General features: G+C 33.7%; 1 protein-coding gene across 3 annotated transcripts in view; it reads left to right on the forward strand.

The window, feature by feature from the left end:
• Positions 1–2,601: 2,601 nt before the first annotated feature.
• LOC116338789 (homeobox protein homothorax) overlaps positions 2,602–17,059 on the forward strand; it is a 309,164-nt gene continuing 294,706 nt past the window's right edge. For all 3 annotated transcript variants that reach the window (XM_031764266.1, XM_031764268.1, XM_031764267.1), the window contains exon 1: positions 2,602–4,225. In XM_031764266.1, coding sequence (XP_031620126.1) covers positions 4,211–4,225 — 15 coding nt within the window. In that variant the 5' untranslated portion in view covers positions 2,602–4,210. The remainder of the gene's footprint in view (positions 4,226–17,059) is intronic.

Consider the following 17,059-nt stretch of genomic DNA (forward strand, 5'->3'; position numbering starts at 1 on the left):
TAATACACATGCGAAACGAATGAATGCTGCTCATTTGGTTCGTTTGCTACCTTTTTTTATGTTACTTCGGATTTGGTCTCTCTTTCACTTTGTGTGTGTCTTCGACAAAGCTTTGCATCGTATTTACCTCGTATTTGTTCAAACAAATTTTATCTATGCGTATACGCTGGTTCAATGTGCGATTCGGTTTCATTTCAATCGGATATTATCTTTATTCCTCGTGACTTTAGCCTACCACCAATGTGAACGAAGTGCAAAATAATTGTTCAAACATCGTGTATTTGGCGCGCATGGAGCGAGAGAGAGAGAGAGAAAAATGCGTGCACAGGCACTCTATAAACTTCGACAATTCAATGATGGCCACATTCATCGAATTCGATATACCACATTTCAAGACATGGTTAAACATTCTTGGCCAAACTTCGTAACACCAATCAAATGCGCTCGTTTATGCACACGTTTACTTTTTATATTATGCTCATTTTCAATTGTTAAGCTCCCTAAGCCACAAACCGATTTTAATTTCAGTGTAAATATATCATAAAAATTTACGTATTCCGCAATTTTTCATCTCTCGTTTTCAATAGCCGTCATAATTATGTCATGAAAATTATCTTCGATCCATCGATGGCATCTTAACATCGAGATTCTGAGGGCATGCCATAAATATGTGAATGCAGAAGCAATAGAAATAGACGCAATGGAAACAAACAAAAGTGCAGAAAATTTAGATAAAATGAAATTAAAAAATGCGATAAAAAATGTGAAATCTAAATGAAATGCATGTAAATAATTCGAAATGATAGTAATATATAGTTATTCCATTGCAGAAATGTGCAAATAGAATGACAATCTAATCGAATAAGAACATTCATTGTTATTGCTTGTCAAAGGTATGTTGTTCGTTTGGAAGTGAGAATACTTGAATTTGAAATTTGTTCGGGGCGACTGTATTTCTACGATAGAAAACATAAAATGCTAGAATTTTTCAATAAAATTGAGAAAAAGTGAAAAAAAAAGCGACAAAAAATCGAGAAAAAAAACTATCGTCAAAGTAAGAGCAAAATAGAAAGAGCAGAAGAAATATTAAATCCATAGGAATCAACATAGATGAATAGAATAGCAGCGCTACGACACAAACACAGAATAGCAAGCTCGAATCTATATTCATACCTACCTATATATTGATGTATTAGCACATTAAAATCGTCTCTATCTCTTTTTAATGCATTTAATGGCGGATTTTTGTCGCTTCAGACATTTTTCACACACTCATAAAAATCTATCTTCGTCTATCGCTTTCCGCCCAATGACAATCGCATTGATCGACCGTCTTTGTCGAATGTGCGCGAGCACATTGATTCATGTGTACACATGCTCCCGTCAACCGTATACTCGGATCCAACTGAAATTCAGCGTTCAGCGTTCTCGTTCCGTCTCATTCTAGCTGGCATGCCATTCGATTAACATTTTTCATACGGTGTCCGTCTGTCGTTTTTATTACTTGTTTGGCTTTGTGTCTCGCTCGCACATAGAGGCCATCTCTTGCAATTCAGTTCACATCACACCACAATTTTCACGAACGAAACAACACAAAACTGAAACGACGAAAAATGCAACGGCATCACACCAGCGACAACTTAAGCAAGTAGAAACATCACTGATGTGTTTGTGTTTTTGTTCCTTTTTCATTCTTTTATTCGGTTTCATTGTTCGGGTCTCATATCTCGCGCTTACAACACGATACCACGCTTCAGTTTTGGTTTGGTTCAGTTTTTCTCTGTGCTTTTTTTTCCTGTTCAGTTGTATTTTGTAGTTTTTGCATTGCGCATTTCTTGTTCAGCCGTCTCGCTCTGGCCACCGACGTGTGCCATTGCCAATGTGTCAATACCAACACAGTCGCACATACATCATATCGAAGCGTATTTTATTCCAAGTTCTTTTACCGAACGAACCGAATCAAGAACATAATGTGAAAGAGAAAGACGACCAGAGAGAATGATTGATATATCTTTTCAATTTTTTTGGCTTGACGCCGCGTAACTGCCCTTATACATGATAAATGTTGTCCGTTTCGTTTTAACACATGTGCGCTATATCGGATGCGATGTTCGATTCCGCTCCTTAGCCGAAACATTTTGTGCTTGCTTTGCAAGCGCGTTTTCCACTCAAGACTGTTTACCAAAGGGCGGTAACCATTATGTCAGAGCAGTCAGTCTCTGTTTGTGCAAATGAATGTGCGTGTATCTCTGTGCATCTGTGTGTGTGTGACCGTGTATGGCAACAATACATGCGACACACTCATTCTCTTTCACACACACACACAAACGTATATACAATCGTACTATCGTACAACTCCGTGTGCCGTCGTCATTGTTGTTGTTGCTGCTGTTGCTGTTGTCGATTTATCTACACACTCAAACGAGACTCGAACGGAGCAACGAACGTATAGAAGCGTAAGCGCGCAACAATGATCACAATGATGATGAAGAGCTTATGGGAACGGCCTAAAAGGCGTGTGCAATTCCATCAGTCATCAGAATCTTGCCCCCGCCAGTTGTTACTAGCTCGTTTATGATTGACAAGTCAGTGTGTATTTGCCTTCGAAACGCGTACGACGTGTATGCGACGTCGCTCCGTTTTTCAAAACTCATATATACAATTTTTCCTACTATATCAACCAAATTATCTGAAGTTTTCAAATTCGATATAACACTCCGGTTTTTGCTGCTCTATTATCATTGTATACGAGAATAAACGTGAACGATTGAGGCATTAGCGAAAGAGAAAAAAACCCATCGACGAGAGTTGCAACATTCAAAACAACAACAGCAACAGCAACATATAAACAACAACAATTATTTAGAAAGATCCGAAAAGCTGCATTTTTTTGTTTTTGTTTTGTTTTTGGATACATCACAGCATTACATTCGATGGACGAACGCCGTCATTGTGGCGCTAGTTTTTTGATTAATTTTTTTATACATGCCGATATTTAGTTCTGGGTGAAACAAGTGAACGAGAAAGAAAAATAAATAAATAAATAAAAATCGACGACCACAAATCAACAAAAGTGAATTTTGTGCAAAGTGTTAGTTACAGAAAGACATCTATAATAGACTCGATACTTCGTCAATATTTTGTGTTGACTGAGTTGCTATGCATTAAGAATTTGTTCTAAAGTTATGTGCACCAGCATTCCGGTATCGCCGAACAAGAAACTCAGACACCCAAATTGATCTAATATCGTAATGTCGTTTACATTTTACATAATTTGCACATTTGGTTTAATTGTTAAAGTGCAGTTTTGTCGCGAATCGCGGTCCAAAATAAGCCAAATGAACTGATAACTTAACCCCGTACTTATCAATACTGTATACCAAAAAGAAAACGAAACAAACAAACAAACAAAACAAACACGGTTGACAAATAAATTCGAAACCAATGTGAACACTTTTTTTTTTCAAATTCAAACCGAATCGATTGAAATCCAATGTATACGAATCAATCTTTGATAGCCGAAAACAAAATTATACGATTTGCTCAATAATTTATAAAAAGAAAATTCCAAACATTTTGATTACGATTAAGTAAGATATTTTAGCAGAAAATTCTAATTATTTATACAAAGAACACAAAACAAAAAACGTATACAATTTAACACTGCAGCTAGACACTCTTTTTTGGGGGGACAGAATAAAAGCAGCTATAAAAATAAAGAAATTATTACATAAACATATAAAGTTTTAAACAAATCAATAAACAACACAGTTTAAGATTTGAACAGTGAATACACGGAACGTTTTTATTGTGAATTTGTGTTATTGGTCTCAAGACATCGTTGAACATACAGACATACATACAAATATATATATATATAAACATAAACGATTGACGACAGAATTTCGCGCGCGTGGACTTTCGGAAAATCATCAAATTAATTCTGTTAATTTTGTCGCAACGAAGAGAGATCATCGAAATAGTTTATATGTTTAAGTTTGTCGTTCGAGTGCAAAGTAGACAAAGTTCTTGAATAATCGTCAAATTATATTGAAAATCCTTCAAGTTATACGAAATAATACGAATAAAGTTTTGGACATTTGAAGCACTCAAATAAAATACAAAAAAAAAAAAACATTTAGTTGTTGTGTGAGTAATCACAAACTAGAAAGTGGCACAAATTGAGTTTGAAGCCGCTCCCAGAGCATTGATGGCTCAGCCTAGGGTAGGTTCCATTTCTTATTAAATTATTTGTTTGGCTTTGTTTCGTTTTTCAAAATCGCCATCGATTTGCAATCGCATACAGTGAACAAATGGAAATATTGTTGTCATGCTCTTAGATTTGAAAAGTTCTGTTATTTTGTTTTCCTTTCGTTATGTTTTGCAATTTTTGGTTCCTGTTCCTGTCCATTTAAATCTATATATATATATTGTGCTTGTGAATGCGTTGAATATCATTTTTGTAATAAATTTCAAGTGTTAAATTGTGTTTGTGCGTGATTGTGCGTGTGTCTGTGCAAAAAGAAAATATAAACCAACAAAACAATGAGCGCGATAAAGAGTGATATTTGCATCGTGCCACAATAATACTTTTTTGGTAGATCAAAAAAAATGTTGATGTCTTTAGTTCATGTGCATCATTTTTCCTTCATTTTATTTGCCATAAACATATTAATTCATTTTCGCTTTATGTAATTAATCATAATTAAAATATGCTATTCAAATGAATATGGTCATTACTCAATATTTCTTCGTCATTTGTTTTTCTCGCATGTACCTGTGTCCTGGTTGGTATTTGATCGCGAATCCATTCTACAGAGAGAGAAAAAATCAACTCATGTCGAGGATATTTTCTATGGTTATGCCGATTTTCTTGTTTATTTCATTTTTCATTACTTCAATATATTTGACGAAAAAAAAAAACAGAACGAAGTAAACTGAAGAAAAAACAGTATATGTGTGAATATGCTTAACCCGAAACCTGTCATAGGCGAGGTTGGCATCGCACACAATTCCATTCGTATCAAACATATTATCATTGTTTTGCTTTTTCTAGTTTTTGTTATTCATGGTTTGGTTGCGCCAGCTATTGATTTCGTAGAATGTAACATTAACAGCTGCAGCCGAAAGGAGTGGCATTACGATGAAATTGAAGCATATAGAAAATATACGAAATGTGTCCGTGTTTATGGCAACTCTTTGAAGTGTTTGATTAACAGCAAATGATAATTTCAAATGCAAATTTTCTAATAACACGATGCGATCATCCGGAATCGATCATAAAATCGGTAAAACCAATAGATATAAACACTAATCAAAAAAGACACATGGAATGAAGCCACATTATGTCTTCGAAGTAGAAAAATAGACAACAACAACAAAAAAAACATTTATACATAAATTTTCAATTCCGATGCTAAGTTTATTGTCTACATAAATGTTGGATTCAATGATTCAAATCGATTGTTATTTCACCGAAAAATCGCCGGCAATTATAGTTGGTCACAGTAGGCTCATTTATTCTTGTGATAGCATTTTTTTGTGTCGATTTTTTAATGAAAATATTAATTATTGGTGATATTTTTTTTGGGATGCTGTTTTGATGTTTCTATGATTATCTCAACAAAATGATAAAAGTCGCGCCGATTTTCAAGATTTAAATGTTATTATTGCTTACGGCAAATCAAACGCAAACCAATCAAAAATATATTCGTTTGCTGGCGTACACTAATCAACCGACCGGTGCCATAATCTGTCTCCAGAGTATAACCGAACGGTGTAGAAAAGTAATATTGACTGTAATCTCATTAATAAATTTAAATGAATTCATCGCTAATCAATTCGATGAAAGTAAAAAAAAAGGAAAAGAACAAATGGAAAATTCATGGCAAAAGAATTGGCGACTGTATTTTTTTTCCTTGCATTTTTCACTCAACCGATCAATTTGAATATCATTAATTTAATTGATACATTTGCTAACAAATCGAATGATGCATGCCAAAGCTTGAATATTATTGAATGGGTTTGGTTTTATCGTTCAACATTGCGAGATTAACTGTATCGCAAAAAAAAAAATCACTAAAAATGTTGGGAAAAAAAATGTGCGAAACTAATTCGACTTAAATTGTGTGTGCACTTTTCGACGGCAATTCAAGTTTACCAAAAATTCGCAGATAATTTTAATCTATTTCAAGACATAATTTAACGAAACAACTGAATTAATCAGAGCCATTTTTGATTTCAATAATTTTCTTTTCAATTTCGATGAATGTAATTGTAATTTTTATGCGGCATTCGAAAATCGATTAAAATTCTTTTTAGATAAGAAATCGAGTCTTTAAGTCGATTCAAGGTTCGGTGTCATGTTCGAGACGGCAATTTTTCAATAATTCAGATAGTTCAAATAATTAAAATAATTTCGTATCGGTTTATGGCGATTTGATACAATGAGATAAAGAATTGCATTTGATGTGTCATTTGATGACATGGAGTTATTTCAACAATTTTTTTTTTTCATTTGAGCGCAAATGATTCGATTTCACATTCGGCTTGGATTAATTGAAAGAATGTAATCGATTTAAAAAAAATTAAGAGATAAAATAAAAAAAAGTCATGCGTTGACAGCACAAATAACAAAGCCTTAAAAGAACAAAAGAGAGTTGTCATTAATTCAAAAATACTTAGCCAAACCGAAAATTCTTTGTGTCTATGCTTTGTTCCCATTTGACATTAGTCAGTCTTGATTGCTAAAATCCCCACACATACGCATTCCTTTCGTTCATTTACTGCTAATGAAAGAAGATTGAAGCCACACGGTTAATCTAGTGAAGAATGCTGTGAGCCGAAATTGTTTGACATCAAATGTTTTAGAGAGCTGTGATGGGCAATTATGGGGGCAATGCAATGGATTTAAATGGAATATGAAATGAGGAAATTGACGAATTGTTTGTCAAAAATTTGGAACCATAAATGTTTGAAGCATCAGTAATGACAATTTTTTTAGCGGCATTGTTTTCAGTGGGTATGTAGAGCAAAAACAAAAAAAAAACTGAATTGAATCGAAAACGATGATGATGACGATGACGGCGACGGCAACTACTATTACTAGCATCCATAACTAAAACAACAACAAAAAAATTGCTTTGTATCCGTTCAACATTTCATTTCAGTATGGCAATGACCATTAGCACCATACATCCGTAATTATTGTCATCATCATAATTTCTCAATATCTCTGTCGCTCTAACATCATTTATATCGGTTCATACGATATAAACAATCATAATGGCCGGACCGCAGAACGAAAAATCCACACATTAACACATTTTGTACCGTGGATAATGTGGAAGCATTTTTATCATGCTCGCTCTTTTTCACATTGTGAACACTTTCGGTCCAATTTTTGGCTATTCCGTTTGCATACTTCCAAAACAAATAAACAAATACGGTGCTCGTACAACGGCATAAAATAATCATTGTCAAAAATTATGCCAGTCATAGAGAACATACACAACTACACTTACATTGAACACTCACACATGGTACATGTCAGGCAAACAAACGTTTGTCACATTATTGACGCGCTTCCCGACACCTATTCAGAATTTAGCATTCACTAACAAAACCGTCGAAAGCATACAAAACTAATAACAATCATAATTGTTACTGCTACGACGATTGGTTCCAACGAAAATTAAATGTGATTATTATTGCTGTGGTGCCGACTCCACGTCCACAATCTGAATGAAATATTTGTCTCTCTCTCTCTGTGTGTATGCGTGTGCGGCTTTATTGTGCTCGATTTATGTCAAAATCAACCAAATGAGGGCAAAATAAAATTGCAACTTACATTCAAATTTCTATTGTGCGCTTATGCCGATAATCCATTGCAATTTTAAATTTACGTGTCAATTTCATTTGCTATGCCAAATAATTCGAAATGTTTGTTTTGAATTTCGGCAACCTGCGAAACAGCCAGCCGGGATCGCATTTTGCCTGGAAATCAAAAAAAAAAAAAATGATTGAAAGAAAGATATTCATTTTGAAACTAGTAATTTTTGCGGAAGTAGTCTTCAACACAATGTTTTGTACTTCTCAATCGATGTTGAAAATGATAATCCGATAATTATTCCGGTAATGCATAGATAAAATGAAAAATGGCATCAAATGGATTTAATGTGTACCTAAATAGCGTTGATTGAAACGACTCAATATTTTAATTAAGCTTGGCCATTTTTAATTTATTTGGCATTCCATTTAAACATGAAACTACAAACTATTTTGATCGATATTTTGCGCGCTTGGGACAAATGACGCAAATATTTTTTTGAAAATAATTTCGTACACTCTTTTTCCCTTGTCGCACAGTCAATGTACAGCAATTGAAGGGATTTTGATATTTATTCATTCTAATGTGATCACATGCACAAGCTTTCAGTTTTAGACATTATTGTTTCAAATGACAATAACTTATGATGGCATCATAAATTTAAAAATAACATCAATGAAATGGTTAATCCAACCTGTTTTAAATATTTTGAGGTGATTTTACAAAATCCGACAAATAGTCACCTTGCGATTTCATTCGATTTCATTCATAACAATTTGCACCTTTCGAAAATTTTCGAAATGTATAGATGAATTAGAAACAATGGCAAAAGCAACGACAATGAAAACACTAAAACATTACACCTAACTCAATTGTTAATTTCACTAATTTTGATCAAGTTTTGTCCTCATTAGTATAAACAAAAAGGGCAAATAGAGAGCAAGAGAAAAAAGAGAGCCAAGCTCATTTGCTCGCGCGCTTGCATCAATTGTGATCGTTCTCAGTGCTATTCATTTATTGTGCATATGAATTTGATTTGATTGCTATCTAAAATCAGAGTGTTAACAAAACATGCATTGTTTCGAAAGACACATAGAGTGTGCGCTGTATATGTTTGCTATTATAAAGTCATGCAGTTGAACTTCAACAAACAAATAAAATTCGTTGTTCGTGAAATAAAATTGTGTGTAGATCCCAACACAAATAAAAGTTATATGAAGCGACAGCCATAGTCAGCCAATTCGCCGACTCGTAGATCACATCCATTGAAAAACCACACGCGCATTCGAGTGCCAAATGAAAAATCTAAGCTTTTCATCTTTCTTCATTGAGTGTGTGCGCGCGCGTTTTTTTTTCTTTATTTTTCGTTTCAAACTTTTGCTGGGCTGTTGATTATGCCTAATTAGATGTGTCAACAACACTGTTGATTTGCTGCAAGCAAACTCAAAGTGAATATTCGTTGTACCGAGTTCGATTCGGTTTGGTTTTAAATGCTCTTTTATTTTAGATTCAACACTAAATTTTATAGTTGTTTTTAGTGTAAAAACACTCTTTCTTTTAATTATATGAGTTATATATATTTTATTAAATCTTTGTATTGTGATAAAATGAAAATTGAATAATAAAAAAATGAACAACGTGTAAGATGAGTTATTATGCATTGGGCCATCGTGCACAGCTTACCGTCGGCATACACTGCAATCAAACGTGTTGACAGCGGCAACAACGTGACTGAGTGATTCAATAAAAGAAGAACACTAGATATACGTTTTGCAAAAAAGCCAAATATGTTTTTTTTATTTTTAAAAATATTATTCGTTTTTTTTTTTTTGTAAATAATATTTGTATTATTTGCTCTGATTCAGATTGATAGTTGTAAAGAAAGTTGTAAAGAAAGACGACGATTTTTTTTTCTTTCAATATTCAATATGCAGACCTGGAAATGTGATTATATTCATTTATTCGTACGACGTAGAGAGAATAAAATCACTCAAAGACATCAAAAACGTTAATTTAATTTATAAATTTATTATAAATACCATTTTTCCCTCAAAAATCCCAGAACAAAAGATTGCTTTTTCAACACCGGGCTTTGTTTTTTTTTGTCTACCATTTTCTGCTATTTTTTTCAAATACTTGTGCACGAACAAAGAAGAAAAAGTAGAATCAAAAAAGTAAAATGAACATTTCATTTCCATACTTATATTTTGTTGTTGTTTTTTTTTCCTCATTTCTGCCGAAACTCCGTTTGTACACTCATGAAAATATCATTCAAGGATGAGAAACAGAAATAGAGAGAAAGAGCGCACAGCAATATCAAAATACTATTGTTTTGCTGGAAGTGTGTCGTCCTATGCCTTTACAATATATTTTTTTTGTGGTTGTTGTTCTCTTCTTCATTTCGCAGTGACTTGGCATTCTGATGTTTAAACATTTTGAGCATTTAACCCGAAGATTCGGATAAACATAACGATCACTAAATGTGTTTCAGCGAAAAAACCAACCCAAAGAAAACCTTGGCAATGCAAAACAATAACGCAAATCTGTCTGAGACATATGTAGAAAAAAAAGTTATTGTCCAAAACTTCGATTCCGAAGAATTTATAAATCGTGTTTTGTGAGTGATTGTGTGTGTGTGTGTGTGTGTTTGCGTGTGCTATAGCTATTCAATCCTCTTAATCTCGATTCAGTTTTCGATGACAGTCCAATTTGGCGTGGAGATTTGAATATTTTGATGAACAGAGAAAAAAAAAATCATTAAAAAATCAAGCACTTAAAATGGTTACCTTCATCCTAACAGTGAATGAATTTTGAATTTGTTGTTTTGTTGAAATGCATCTGTTATTTTTGGAATTAAGCGCGCAAAACGAATAAAAAGAAAAGATCGAGAATAAAACTCGTCGAAATGTCATAGTCGAACATTCACATTTTTAAAATGTAGAAATGTAAATCAAATCGACACAAGTTCATAATGAAGAAAAGACATATGAAGGAGAAAAAAAAAACTCTTTTCGACGAAATCCGAAATGCGACTTCTAGTTTTTTTGATTCGTTGTTCAATTTTTTTTATCTGTTTTGCTCCCGATCATACACAACAAAAATGCTCAATTCATTTGTGATTGTATCTCTACCATTTTGCCATAAATTCGTGAGTTTTTTTATCACTTTTCTTAAATGTTTTCTTTTATTCACAAGCACTGCGTTCACAAAATGGCCCATCCATGCGGTTCAAATGCGAAATAACATAAAATCAAAATAGTAGTAACGATAATAATAGTAGTGATGTCAAAAAAAAAAAAACATATATATATATAATTGAAAAGAAAAGGAAAGAGCCTATAAAATCCTCTTTGGTTGATATTAATAGACATTGTAATATCGAAGCAAGGGAGAGATTGAGGCAAAAAAAAAACACACTCTTAAGTACTCTGTTTGTGATCGGTACCAAACAAGTTCTTGAAATTTCTGTGATTTGCTTGTTCGCCAAACATTGTGTGACGTTTCGACATAGATGGTTCTTCCGCCATTCAGCCGAATCAATTCGACAATGCCACCATTGAACGGAAGAACGAAAGAAGAAGAAAAAAAAGAATCATACAATGCAACAGCTAAGTGCTGAAATTTTTGCGCCAACTCGAGATGGATAGAGAGATTTCATTGGAAATATGGCAGTTAAATGATTTTTATTTGATTGTTGCTAATATAGTTATTGTTGATAGACGAAATGGCTGTCGAAATGCTGTTTCACATTCACAGTCATATTGCATTCAGGTTACTCCGGTTCGCAATATGCCGAAATATGTATATCTATTTTTTTTTTTTTTTTGAATTTGATACAACGAGCGATTATAGACAATTTGAATGCGAAAATGCCGGAAAATATTCTTTCAAGCAGAAGCAATAATTTCGTTTTCAAAATATACGACCGGATGCATCAAATTGCGCGATTTTCATATAATGCGCTGCCAATTCTATTCGGGCACTTGAGTTTTGCGATGAAAATCGACAGGAGTGGCGCACAACTTACAAAACCGAATGGGGATAAAATATATATAACGAGAGAGGAAATTCAGTTTAAAACGAGCATATCTAGCGAAAATTTGTTTATCGATACAAATAACGGAGACGTAACAACATTTTTGAATGTCGAATTTCATTGATAGTTTGACGACAGTCACAACAATTGCGATGAGTGTTTGAAAGAGAATGGCGCAGAATTGACGAACAGAACAACAATAAAAAAAATTTAAACGATATTAAAAGAAATATGGGCGCACACAAGCACACAAGGAAAACTAAAATCTAAATGCATGAAATAGTTTGGAGTACACTGTCAACATTATCCGTATCGAACGCGGGGTGTTTGTATGTACATTTATTAAAATGTTGCAATAATATACACGCAGTCAGTTTTCGTACGGTGGAACACAAGCACATTTGAGAATATAAGCGAACCATATAAATTCCCCAGCAACATAAAACAATACAATAAATAACAAACAGCTGAACACTGTACACACCATCACCATGGCCTGTCGTTTGCTTTTATTTACTGGTTTTAAAATATTTACGTTACGTTTACAGCGTGTTCAAATGCAACATCATGCGAGAATAACAGCAATTTTTTGGTAAAAAAATTTCGACGATTTTATATGCAAATACGGCTTTGATGGGCTGTAGCACCCAAAAACTCTTTGCTTTCGCTTGCTCATTTTTATGCCCCGTGTGTGTGTGTGTTTTTTTTTCTCTCCATTCATTCACATGCGTGTTTCAGTTTTTATGCGCACATTTTTACTTGTGACAAAAGCCCACAGGCTACATTCATTCAGACATACCATGGATAGTATTAAACATTTTCATTAAACGCTTTCGTGCCGCGTCTAATGCAACGAACGCAAGGCAATGAATGCACAAACACATACATCCACATAAACGAGCATTCAACGGCCTGAACCACACCAAACTAATTCGCTATTTGGATTCATATGTGTGAATTTATATACTAAACATCGCAGCATACATTACATAAAAAAAAATGATTCAATGTATCGATTTGCCAAACATGGCCAATATTCGATTCTAAAAATGAAATATCCCATACATTTATTTATTTATATGGTCGGTTCAATATTGTAAATGTTCTAGATTCAACAAAAACCGAAAGACTGGTGGTGAACGAAACAAAATGGTGGATAGTGGTAAAACGAAAAATACCAACTGGCCAACACTTGAGCGATACGATTCATACAAATAATATCTGCCACAACCAAAAACAGCTCAAAACTTTTATCTCCATTTTTTTCCATTCAACTTGCTGCTGGGCAGTTTGCTGATTTTGATTTCAGTCTCACACCTCATAAAGCCTTTCTTCATTGCTTTTTTTTTTGGTTCGGGACACCATTCGTAATGCATCATCGATTAAATGGTTATAACTGTGACAAATCGCTTCGTAGAGAGAGAGTATACATACATTATTGTACAAAATATTCCGAGAAAGAAACTTCGATGTGTGAAGTAAATAAAAAAGAACAGCACGATCAAACAATCGAAATACAATCAAATTTTGGCTCACTCTTAATTTTTTCAAGCGAAACAGACAATCAATGATGGAAAAAAATAGAGAAGAATATACACAATTTCAGAATCAAACGAACTGAAGTTGATTGATTGTCTTTTTTTGACAGTCTGAAAACAAGCGCGTTCAATTTTTTCGGCACATTTACTTCACATAGGCATAAAAAAAAGCGTCATCCAATGTGCATACGCACCAGTGTCATCACAATACAACAGCACCATCATATTATTGCCATGCGTTCATCATATCTGATAGACATTGAGCTGTAGCAGTCTAGAAGAATCACGTGAACACAACCTCTAAATCAATTCGCCATAAAACGGTCGAATTTGATGCTTCTTGTAAATTCTGCAAAACAATCTTGATTGAACTTTCAAATCATATAATTTCCCCTTTCCTGGTCTGCAAGTGGCTTGATGAAAACAGTCAAATAGAATCTCAAATTACACACAACTCCATTGGAGAATGAAAATGACAACAACAACAACAAAAAAAAAATGCTTGCAGGAAACCAATGCGTCCAATGCAAAGAAAACGAAGTGAAAAAAAGAATAGCATACACACATCATGTAAATAAATAAACCAAATTGGAAAATTGTATTCAAATGAATTGAGTGTGTTGTTATGTAATAAATAATTTCGTGTATCAATTTTAATATGCATCGTAAAAATTGCCAACTAAATTTATTCAAGGTCTTCGTAGCACCATTTCAATGTATTTGCGTTTGTATTGAACGCGTACCTTGTTTTGTTTTCCATGTCAATTTCAATATATTTGCCGATTCCTCTCGCTCGCTCCTTTGGTCTGCGGGCTCGGTTAGCAAAAAAAAAAATATATCTCTTTTTTTTCTGCCGATTTAAAGTGTGGATATTGGTGTGTGCATGCCTATGAAAGAAGAGAAAAAGCAATGAGCTTGAACAATAACAACAACAACATACAAGAAAATAAATTAATATAAAAGAGAAGAAAAAAAGAAGCACACAAAACACAGAACAAGAAACGAAAAATCGTGACAAAAATATGTAATGTGTGTATGTTGAATTTTTCTGCATCGATATCGATATCGATATCTCGGTGTTATGAATGTAAGTAATATGCATAAATTGCATTCACATTTGCAAACGATGATCGAAAAATATTGCAGATTTACTTGAATCTCACGCCACAGTTTTCGAAAAGTGATTGCCCAGAATGCAATACTAAGTAAGATCGTGCGCTGTTTGTGTTTTGTGTGCTTCAATTCGATTTGATTTCAATCAGTTGACTTTTTTCACTGATTGCGTTCCATTTCAGAAAAGAAAAGCACAGACAAATCAGCATTTTAATGCTGTTAAATTAACTATTGAATGTGGACGTGCGAATGGGAGCTATATTCAAACATCTTTTTTTTTTCGCTTCGATCTCTCTCTCTCTATCTCTATTCTGTTCTGTTTGTCGTTGTGTATGTGTGTGTGTATGTGTGTTGTTTTCTTTGCATTTACTGTCATTTAGATTTGGTTTGTTTGTTCTTGTAATGTCGTGTTCTTTTTTTATTACCAATTATTAATGCTATATCTTTTATTTACATAAAAATAATGCACATTCACGAGACGAGTACGAGAAAACAAACGTAAAAACGAGGTGTTACTCGAAATGTCATTTATTGAATGTGTATTTGGTTTTTAATTCAAATTTTACAAAGTTTCACACTTTATTCCTTCAGTGACAGATAGAAGCGAATTATATATCACAAACCTTGGTACAAAGTAATATTGTATTAAATAAGCCAAACCATGGGATGAAGCTAGACGGATGCACTAATAATATTAACAAAAAAATGTTGATTTGAAAAATTATTTTGCCATCGGTTAATCGATCCGGCCATGATTCTACGGATTGTTCTATTGTGGAGAAAACAGAAGCATCTATCCAAAGATCAAATTACGAAAGTAGATATTATAACTTATAAATTCAAAAATGGCATTTATTTTCTCCTTGTGTATGACATTTTCTTCAAAATGTGCTTTTAAAACGCGACATTTGTTCAAATTGAATAAAAACTGAATTTACAAATTTTATATCTGACTCGATATTTATAATCCACATGCAACATGAAATCATTGAGCTAATAAATAAAACATATCAAAATGATCACATTCTGAATTTGTGATTGCAGACAATGCACTGCACACACACACATATCTTCCCTTCCCTCACTGTTCACCGTTTACAGAGATTTATACTCCATATGCAATTCTGCGCATTTGGAACATGAAATTACGTTTAATATGCATAAATAATTTGAATGCGAATCTATTTTATTGATTCTGACCGAATCGATTTTAATTCGAGCTGTAGCATTTCAGTTTTATCAATTTATCTGGTTATTGTTGTTGCTGTTGTCTTTTTTTTTTTTTTGTGAAATTCTCTTTTTGCCAAAATGGAATGCGTTTTGATTCAGCGCTTCAACAAAATATATATATATTCTGTATTGTATCGAGGTGAAATGAATAATAATAAAGATTCAGTTGAACAATTAATTTTTATTGTTTCTGTTGTTTTCTATTTGAATCCAGATACTATTGAATGTGCTATGTGTGAGCGTGTGTGTCTCTCTGTGTGTCTGTGTGCTTAAAAAAATAAAAGTCATCGACGGAAAACATTCACACATTTATGGGCATTATTCGCATTGATGGTTTATTGAGCGAATCACGAATGTGGTTTGCAAAGTAACAAATGCTCGCTGAAACGTATTAAATGACTGTAGCTGCTTGAGTAGAAACAAATTGGGAATGACAAAAGCAAACGTAGAGAGAGAAAAAAAGATCTCGGGAATCAGTTGCATTTTGATGAATTAGCACAGAGATCTTGTATTATTATTTTTTTTCTCCTTTGACTGTTGAGTGTGTGTATATCTGTTTTTTGTTGTGCAATTCTGTGACTTCAATTTGATCATCAGTGGTTTTCATTGGAAGAGTGTGGAGATTGCACCATGCCATCAACATGCTAAACGTACAAAAATGTATGCGTCTGATGTCTATGCCCTGTTGAAAGCGTTGAGCAGGAAAAGGCTAAAGGCAGCATGAATTGATTACGTTTCAATTCGATCGGGTATTTGCTCTCATATCAACCATCAATTGTTTTGCTTTGTCCTCAATGCATTGTTTCGGAAAGTCTCTCGCATTTTTAATATGTGGCATTTTCAATCGTTGAGCTTTGTGTTAAACTAATTATCACCGTTGGACCATTGGGAAACACGAACGAAACGGACGTTGAAGTGGCCGCGTTCGCAAATTGAAATGAGCAAAAAAAAAAACAACAACTACAATCAAAGGCGTAAGAAAATATGAAAGAACGCGCGCGCATTTACTCACTTCAAATAATCGGGAAAAAGGCGAAAAATCGTGAAAGAGACACAAATTCTTTGTTGTTGACGAAAAGACAACAGGCTGAACGGATTTCAAAAGACAGTTTATATATATATGTTATATAGCGGAGACACGTATGCAGCACATATTGACAGAAAAATGTTGAAAATAACCTGCACTTGATACGAAATGACCTGTGTCGTTTCTGTTTTATGTTTTTGACTTTGATTCAGCCAGTCTCATACTAATACGAATACACACACCAACATCCCGACCATTCGGACTTACGTTATTAGTTTCTGATTTCT

This window comes from Contarinia nasturtii, unplaced genomic scaffold, assembly GCF_009176525.2.
Source record: "Contarinia nasturtii isolate CC-2019 unplaced genomic scaffold, AAFC_CNas_1.1 Cnas_scaffold_414, whole genome shotgun sequence".
In the NCBI taxonomy this organism is placed as follows: domain Eukaryota; kingdom Metazoa; phylum Arthropoda; class Insecta; order Diptera; family Cecidomyiidae; genus Contarinia; species Contarinia nasturtii.